The sequence below is a fragment of the Durio zibethinus genome, chromosome 25 (genome assembly GCF_047325235.1).
Source record: "Durio zibethinus cultivar Kanyao isolate XHJ-2024 chromosome 25, ASM4732523v1, whole genome shotgun sequence".
Taxonomy (NCBI): Eukaryota; Viridiplantae; Streptophyta; class Magnoliopsida; order Malvales; family Malvaceae; genus Durio; species Durio zibethinus.
Window position 1 is genome coordinate 10,346,028 of NC_143186.1, and position 9,875 is coordinate 10,355,902.

General features: G+C 30.0%; 1 protein-coding gene across 1 annotated transcript; it reads right to left on the reverse strand.

Moving 5' to 3' along the window:
- Positions 1-7,467: 7,467 nt before the first annotated feature.
- LOC111276017 (scopoletin 8-hydroxylase-like) lies at positions 7,468-9,389 on the reverse strand. The gene is made up of 3 exons (XM_089754460.1): positions 8,521-9,389; positions 8,071-8,416; positions 7,468-7,933 (listed from the first exon to the last, which is right to left on the reverse strand). Exons 1-3 carry the CDS (start codon positions 9,018-9,020, stop codon positions 7,682-7,684), a joined length of 1,098 nt encoding a protein of 365 aa, XP_089610586.1. The 5' UTR covers positions 9,021-9,389; the 3' UTR covers positions 7,468-7,681.
- Between the last annotated feature and the right edge of the window lie 486 nt (positions 9,390-9,875).

The window sequence follows — 9,875 nt, forward strand, 5'->3', positions numbered from 1 at the left end:
ATGTCAAAAACTTTTCTGATGGTAAATTCATTATTCTCTTATTATATGTTGATGACATATTGATTGTGGGACAAGATGCTGATATGGTTCTCAAGTTGAAAGAACAATTGTCTAAGTCTATTGACATGAAGGATTTAGGTCTAACAAAGTAGATTATCGGTACAGATATTATCCAGGACAGAAAAGCTAGAAAGCTATGGTTGTCAAAGAAAAAGTATGTTGAATAGGTGCTAAGTAAATTCAACATGTAACATGCTAAATTAGTTTACAGTCTACTTGCCAACCATTTTCATTTGAGTAAGAAAGCTTGTTCAGTGACTAAAGAAAAGCAACTAGCTATATCTAGTATTCCTTATTCTTCTGTAGTCTATTCTTCGATGTATCTTATAGTTTGCATACAGCCTAATATTGCTCATTTAGTTGGTGCAATAGCAGATTTTTTTCTAATCTTGGAAAGGTTCACTGAGAAATAGTAAAATTGATTTTTTGATATTTGAGGTACACCTCAAAATTGTACTTGAGTTATGGAGTTTTTCAACTAGTTTTAGAAGGATTTACTGATGTTGACATGGCATGTGATCTTAATGGTAGGAAATTTACTTTAGGGTATTTGTTCAATTTTGCATGAGGAGCTGTCTTGGTAGTCTAAATTGCAAAAGTGTATTGGCTTGTCAATAAAAAAGCTGAATATATTGCAGCAACTAAAGCAAGTAAAGAAATGCTTTGGATGAAACATTTTTTTTTTAATTAGAGTTGAATAAAAAAGAGTACATGATGTTTTGTGATAGTTAGAGTGCTTTAGATTTGAGTAAAAATGTCATTTACCATGCTAAAACGAAGCACATTGATGTTAGATATTACTAGTAGCATTTAGTGATTGAAGAACAATACATGCTATTGAAGAAAGTTCATACTGATGAGAATATAACAGATATGTTGACTAAGACATTTCCTAAGAAAAAGCTTAAGCTTTGCAATCTTGTCTGTTGGTTTTGGACTGGTAAATTTTGGTATTGATACTGTTGATTTTGTGCTTGTGGTACGAACTCTATGCTCTGCACTTTTGTAACTTCCATTGCTTAATATCTACATAAAAAATGAAAGTTTAAACTTTGTAGATAATTAGGCAGCTAGGTACTAGAGCATGTTCGTTCTATTTCAATCATGAATTTAAAAAAACTTATATTGTCATGGTTAATTTTTCATTCAAACGAAAAAAGTCTCAGAATTTGAGGGTTTAACCTAGTGATTCATTCACTTTCATTAGGAAATGAATTATAGCAAGATAAAGGATTTGATTTTCAGCACATTTCTTTCTTTTACCAAAAGAAATGGTCTAAATATAAATTCTGATACAAACTTGTAACATATCGCCAATATTGATGACCAAGGCACTAGGATTAGGAAAAATCTTTACCCACTCTCCCTTCTTTTCCATATCCATATCTTTCGGAACTTTCACATACAAACCACCAATTCCATCTTGTAATAAGATTGTGAGGATACCCATATTAGAGGGTTGCCCTACACCAATTGTGAGTTCAGGGTTAGTACACATCGGATAAAAATTCATGTTAACCATCTTTTTGCCAATCAATGTATCAATTTGTGAGTCATGTAGTCCCACTCCAAGGTTTTCCATCAAGGCTTCCACCAATTTCCTAACCATTTCAAGTGATGAGTTTAAATACTGAAGAGCAATATTCCTGAAAAAGAGAATATTGATATATTTATGAGTCTATTATAATTAGGTTTGGAATGCCATGCTAAAAGAAGAAAATTGAGCACAAAGCATGTTTCATTACTTTCATTCTACATGCCAATGTTGAAGAGCTTTACCATCATTGGTGTAGGCTATGCTAATGTAGTCTTTCCACTCCAATGCTTTTCTTTCTCTAGCACAACTTTGCATCAAGTAGTGAATCAATCAAATTATAATTATAAATGTGTGAAACCCTAGTCTAAGAGACAAGGAAAGAAGTTGAATTTTCTTTTTAATCAAGATTTCGTAGTTGTGGAAAGGATGGAACTGAGGGTAGGTAAGAGGCAATCCACCATTTAGCCCATTCCAAAGGTTAAATATAAATTTTTTGTTTAATATATTTTATATTATTTTTTGTTAAGTTAAAAAAAATCAAAATTACGTGATTCTCATTAATTAATTGATAAATATAAGTGTTTATGAAATTGAGTCAGATTAAGCCTAGTTAATCTTTTAAAACCTTTCCCCAAGGTTCTACCTAATTCAGCGAGGTCAAGAGGTTTGAAAATTTTAAAAATATTAAGATAACAAAAAACTATTAAAATTTGACAATTTTTATATTTTAAATATATTTTAAAATTAAAATTACATAAAATATTGTTATTAATAATTTAATGTTTATCATTAGATGAAAACTTAAAAATCTCTATCAAAGATTTGATTTAAGTAAAGGTATACATCCACTCGAACCATTGATAGGTCTATCAATAAATGACCAATAACAAGTTTAAATTATATTAAATTATATTAATTATTTTGGGTTTTGTTTTAACAACACAAAATTTATTTGTCCTTATAAATAGTTTAGGTTAACCTATTACTTTTTCATAAAAAAAAATGATAACCTATTACTTAAGTAACAATTTAAAAAATATGCTTCGCCAACAATAAAAAAGGGACAATTTAAGGAATATTTTAAAATCTTAATCGTATAATTTTCAATTTTTTCTTCAAATAATTGAATTTGTTCTATAGTCTATTCTTAATGGATACCAAGTTATAACCTGTGCTTCGCTATGAGTTAACTGCAATAAGTTCTTTACCACATAAATTACTCTAGATTGAGTTAATTGCAATAAGTTTCTGCCACATAAATTACTCTAGATTATCCTATATTCAACAATGATAAAGAAATTGCAATAGAACACAAAACTATTTTTAATTTTATAGTGAACAACAACAAATATTATTTAGCTTTTTTACAATTGAAAATTTTATTAACAAAGTTTAGAAAAACAATATTAAGATTATCTATACATTTAGTTTACCAAGTCATCATCATAAGAACATGTGAAACAAATACCACAAAATTCTATCTATGTCACTTATAAGGAAGATAAGAAGCTTATCTTTACAACCTTTGATACATTTTTACTTAGAGAAAGAGGAAAGATTGAAAGATAAACTTTAAAAGTAAATAAGAATTTATTTCATATCTAAACTTTTCCTTCATGAGAAATGAATATTACCTTTCGTGTCAGCTATGATTTTGGTTGTAACTTGCATAACTAAAAATAATATAGCAACAATCACAAAGTTAAGAAAAGCAAATAACATAGCTTACAATTCTCTTCTTGTACCTCCATGCAATATTCATTATTGGTTTGGATCAAATGTTTAAAGACTTGTAGAGCTACCTGTCAAGAACTAAAACTGCCATAATAAAACTTACAATTTATGTGTATGTGAGTGACTAACAACTACAAATTTTAGTTCATTAGAAACCAAAAAGAGGATACTCAAGTCAAGACTGGTGTTAAGTTATAAACCAACAACTCCTTATTAACTACAAATAACTAAAAATGCTAAATTAAAAAAAATCAAAGATGCAAATCGAACTTAAAGACCTAAAAAAACTTTAAAGCAAAACAATTAAAATATTAAAAATCAAGCCATGAAAACAAAATTGAAGAGCTAACATAAAAAAGAAAAAAACATGCAACCTCAACTTCATCGTTCAAAACAGAATTTCAAAGTGAAACAAATCTCATCAAACAATGATCTCAAATAACTTTAAACATATGTAAAATAAGATTGTGAATTTCACATACGTAAATGATAACAACAATGGTCTTGATAAGACTAATAAAATAATTAATGAAAAGAAGTAAGACTAGAATCAACAAAAATATAATTGAATTGCAAATCCTTTTTTTCCTTTCCCTATTTCCAATGGTTTATTATTTAACTTGGTTTGCATAATGTTTCCAACATGGTTAAATGAGCTTTAAACATCAATCTTAAATAAGTTAGATGGTAGTTATGAATTTTTATTAACATAATGTCATAACATATACATTCAAAAATCTATAGCTAGACTTAACAAATGGAGTCGCCACCAATCTTTTTTACCAGGTATGATTGGCCATCTAATGAATCATCCTTTTAAGGAGCTCGTAAGCTTGACTAAGAGTCCCTAAAGAATAAGTTTGGGTCTACTAACTAGAATAGGGTTCGAGAGTTCGGTTACATAAAAGGAAGTTTATAACACCCCCACATGTCCATCCAAAGGATCGTACCATTTTATTTTAAATTTATCCTAAGGTCTTGATTCTAATTGTTTTAAAATTTAATGTTCAAGTATTGAAAATAAAATTCTTAAGACATTCCATCAATCTGGTACAACTCTTAAAAATATTTTCTCACCTCAAGAGTATTCACGAATCCCATTTGTTTTCTTGAAAAGGTTTTGTTGTTGGAAAAAGTTTAATTATTTTTTATTTTTTTATTTTTATTGAAAATATATGTAATTATTCCACCATTTAGGCCAAATTAGAAATATTTTCTCTTTTTTGAATTTCTAAAATTTTCACCATTTGGGCCTATTTAGAAATTCTTTTTATTTTTCTTTAATTTGGAAAGAAAATAATATGACAATTATTTTTCTTGAAATTTCATTTAAATTCATTCACCATTTAGGACAAATTTAAAGAAATTTCTTACCTAGAGATTTTTTAGGAATTTACCATTTGAAATGTCTAAGAATTTCATCCTTGGGTAATTATCAAATATTTTCAATCAAAAATTTATTTTAACTTATTTTTTATTTTTTCTCTTTTTTGTTTGAAAATAAATATTAATTATTATTATTGAAATTTTATCTAAATATTCCACCGTTTGGGATAAATTTAGAAAAGAATTTTTCACTTAGGAATTTTATAAAAATTTGCTATTTGAAATTTCTAAAAATTCTATCCTTGGATAATTATTATTTGTTCTCAAAAATATTTTTTTTGTTCTTTTTCCTAAACTTAGTCATGTAAAAAAAATACCCCTAAAAAAATCAAATACATAAATAAATAACTAAATTAAATAAATAAAAATACCAAAAAAAAAAAAAAAAAGATCGGTTGGAGTGGCTCGACATGGCTTTGCTTTAGGCACAAAAAGCGGCTCGAAAAGTTGGTTTGGAGAATCGACTCGGCTTGGCTTAACTGCAAGAATCGACTGAAACGTGGGTCAGCAAAAATAGGTTGCGCTCGAATTCAATCACCCGAATAAAATTGCACAGACCCTGATGGGTTTATTAAAGCGAAAACAACATTGTTTTGATGAGTGGATAAAAGCCCGAACTCAGCCTTTTCCCTTAGATTTTCCTTTTCCCCATCTATTTTTTCTTCCCCTTTTCTCTCCCCTTCCTCTATACCAAATGAATTCTGGTTGAATATTCATTAGATTCTAAAAATGTTGCCAAAATCTGGGTTTGTTCACCAAAAGTTGGTTGGAAGTTCATTGATTTCTGAAAAGCTATCACCGAAAACTAGGGAACACGTCAGAATCTTCAACCAACGCCAAAAAATTCACCAACATCTGAAAAATCCATCGAAAAATTCAGTTGATGCAAAAAAATTCACCGAAATCTAAAAAGTTTTGCCAAAATCTGAGAATTTTTTAGATTTTTCCAAGAATTTTCAATTTTTTTTTATTTTTGTTGATCTTGCTATTTCTTCTATATATTTTCTTGCCTATCTTCATGTGTATTTTCCTGCTTTCTGTATGTTTATGTTTCATTGATCTTTTTTGTTGATTTCTCTATGTATTTATAGGACCTGATAGAAGAGTTCTTGATTAACCAAGAATCCACCATTGACAGGGTTTCAATATTATCACCAAAACATGGATTTATCCTATTGCAAATTAGCTCCATCTATAACTCTTCCACCAGCAGAAATCATCATTATTTTTTTATCTCATTATCCTAACCTAAAGATAAAGCAACTAAAAACAAAAAGAGAAAAAAATCATAGATAAACATCAAAATAAATAAGTAAAATAATAAAAATAAAACCCAAAAATATTAAAAAATACATAAATAAATATAAGACATAAAACAATAAGCAGTTAGAGCTTAACTGCTTGAACCCTATTAAGCCAGACCCAATTGGTTTGGGTTCAGACTAAATATGATATCTACACATAATGATACTACTAATATTCAATAGCATTACTAAAATCATGCCAAAAGAAAATTTTGAGCAATCACTATCAAGTATCCCTAAATTTAATTTTTCAAAAAAATAAACATTTTTTCACTTCTTTGACATCAAAAAGCAATTTGAAGTAAAATTAAAAAAAAAGGGGGGGAAAGTTGAAAAGATGAGGGAAAAGGCTAGAGTAGCCTTATGTGTTTGCCAAGTAGTCAACGGATCATTGAAAGGTATATCAATAGCCTAACATCTGCAATGCTCTATAACACAAAGCTGCATAAAACCAAATAGGATTATCCTTTCTTTGCCGTGGCCTTTTCAATTTCTTTTGTAAGGTAGCCCTATGCTACCCTTTCATCAATGCCCCTAAGAAAAATAGTTTAAGGTTGCTATTTACTCACCCCACTTGGACTGTTCATTACTTGTAGAGAAAATTAATTGTTATTTGGGCTTAATTTAAGTAGCAAAGGCGGTATGAGATTGCGATGGAGGTGTTAAATTTCAGTTCTGTGTTTGTTTGTTAAACATTGATATCTATGAAAAAAATAATGGAAAGCAATAGCAAGATTTTTCTTTGTTTTTAATTTCTTGACGGCTTGACCAGGGGTAATAAAATAAAATTTTTAGAAAGTTAAAAAGGAAGGAAATTAGTTTTACCTGCTGGACGGAATGAGAAGGATTTTTCAGTTAAAAGGGGAAAAAAAATTTTCAAATAAAAATTTAATAATCATTCAAATTTTTATTATTTTATTACAATCAATTCAGCTTATCAATTATATTATTATTAGATAAAAATTGATTAATTGTCAATACTCATTTTTATCTAATTCAAAACTCAATTGGAATAAAAATAAATGTTTAAGTAGTCTGATTGGGGATATATATATATATATATATTTAAAGTTCAATTGATCTGAAATAAGAAATTTTATACTTAATTAATTATAATAAAATATCATAAACTTAAATGATTATTAAATTTTTATTAGAGAGCTTTTTTTTTTTATAATTTTATAATTTCTTTTTGTATATAAAAGATCGCAGTTTGAGTTTAAAGAAAATGTTACAAGGGTTGGAATTAAAATACTAAACTTGCTAAATATCACTTAGACTCAATTGATTGATACATAATTCATTGAGTTTTTCAATAGGGGTTGAATCCACTTGCCCAAATCAAAACACTGCCCTGTTTTATTTTGGTAAGAAAATTATATATGTTACTGTAAATGCTACATTATTGATTTTTAATACTACATATATTTTGAATATTGTTGCTAATAATCAGAAAAATAGTTGTGATCTCAATTACAAATAAGAAGCTGATGAATTACAACTTTTGGTTCGAAAATATAGAAAGAACAGATATCAGAGGCTACCCTAAATCATCATCATTTTATTGTCACATACAAAACACTTGTGCTAAACATAAGAGGGAGTAATAGATGTGCCGAAATCAATAGCACCGAGAACAGAGTAGAATATGTCTTCTATTTCAAGCCAAGTTGGGTTTTGCAAACTCAAGGGACTTCTTGCCATCATGTGCATTTCCAAAAAAGCTGTTCATGTAATCTGAAAAAACAAACTCTCTGTATCGAGCCACTCCATCTTTCTCGACCACCTGAGGCAATGGTGCAATCTTTTGTGTTGCTTGTGGGCTCGTAAATATTGGTATTGACACTCTGGACTTTGTGCTTGTGGTGCGAACTCTATGTTCTGCACTTTTGTACCTTCCATTACTTAATATCTGAATAAAACAAATTAAAAACACAATTATTAGTATTTTTTTTTTTTCAATCTTCCATTTGTTCAAATTCTTATGCTATAGTATGATTAATTTTCGAATGAAATGAAACGAGTGTCGATAGAAACTTTGATTTGAACCTGTAACATATCGCCAATGTTGATGACCAAGGCACCAGGAACAGGAGGAATCTCGACCCACTGTCCCCTCTTTTCCATGTCTACATCTTCTGGGACTTTTACATACAAACCGCCAATCCCATCTTGTAATAAGATTGTGAGAGTACCCATGTCAGAATGGCGTCCTACACCAACTGTGAGCTCAGGACTAGGACATGTTGGATAATAGTTCATATTAACCATCTTCTTTCCAATGAATGCATCAATCTTTGAGTCATCTAGTTCCACTCCAAGATTTCCCATCAAAGCTTCAAGCAATTTCCTCACCATATCAAGCGATGTGTTCAAGTATTGAAGAGCAACATCCCTACAAAGAGAATATTGAAATTTATATGAATATGAAACTCTATAAATGCGGTTTCGGAATATCTGGGAAAAGAAGAATAGAGAGCACAAAACATATTTCATTACCTGCACTCTACAGGCCAATGTTCAAGAGCTTCAGCATCATTAGTGTAGGCCATGCTAATATAGTCTTTCCATTCCAATGCTTTCTCATTTTCTGGGACAAAGCTCGTACCATACTTCACTAACGGGGTTGGACTCACTTCTTTGCAATAAACAGCCTTCCTTTCAGCGGGCAGACCAAAGAAGTTATGGGCGGTCCCTTTAAGGGACTCCAGTAGATCGACGGGTACTCCATGGTTCACAACTTGGAAGAAGCCAAGAGTCTCAGAGGCTCTAACAATCTCCTTGACTACTTCATCATGGTCAGGGCCATCAAGCCTCGACAAATCAACCGGTGGCATCTCACATTTGGTTGCATTTTTCTTATCAATCTGCTCGGCTGGTGGTTGAATGTAAGCCTGGGGCACCTTTGATATGCCAGAGTCCACCAATCCCTTCACGCCATTTCCATCTTGGACGACAAAGTTGAAAAGTGAGTTGCCATTATCGAAACTTGGAGCCATTTGGGTCTGTTGTATATTTCTTTTGTATGTCGAGAAGTTTTATTGATAAGAGGTTGTGTGGTGCTTCAACCAAAGGGAAGGAGGCTATTTATAGTGCATGGCTGGTTCATCATCAAATATTAAAATTTTAGTTTCCTGTTGACCTTTATGGTGAATGACTTTGAATTTTTCAGCAAGACAAGGTATTGGGCGTCTAAAGATTGACAATTATCACTTTTGGTGAAGAAATTTAGCATTCTATAAAAATCAAGGAAGCTGCCATAATCTAGAACGGGTTCTCTCCATCAGACCAAAAACATAAGCAAAATGCCAAAATGGAAAGGAAAATTTCTTAAAACTTTCCATTGCATATTAATTTTTTTAAAAGGAATAATGATAGAGTACATTTTCTCCATGGAATTAGAGATGGGAATAATTAGAAATTTGTTCTCTCAAGATATTACGTCATATTCATAAGTAAATATTCTCAAATTTTAACTTAGAGTTTTTGACAGGTGGGTGTATTCAAGATATTTGGGCTCTTTTTGATTGATGCTTTTATTTTTTACAAATAAGTTAATTAGATAATTGTTATATACCCATTTTTTTCCTATTGTATATTTGGGTTCAAACTGGAATGTTTATTCAAGATCGTGCAGTTCTATCAATAAAGAGTTTCAAATCCAAAATTCAATTCCGGGTGATGAAAGTGATGGATTTCATGGAATTTTCATCCAAATTACGTTGACGATTAGAATAATATTAACAGGACTTTCGAAGGGTATTGATTTTGTACTTCAAAAATAATATATTTTATTAAATTGAAACATAATATAGCAGCATATGTAAAATATGTTAATTATATTTAAAATACAA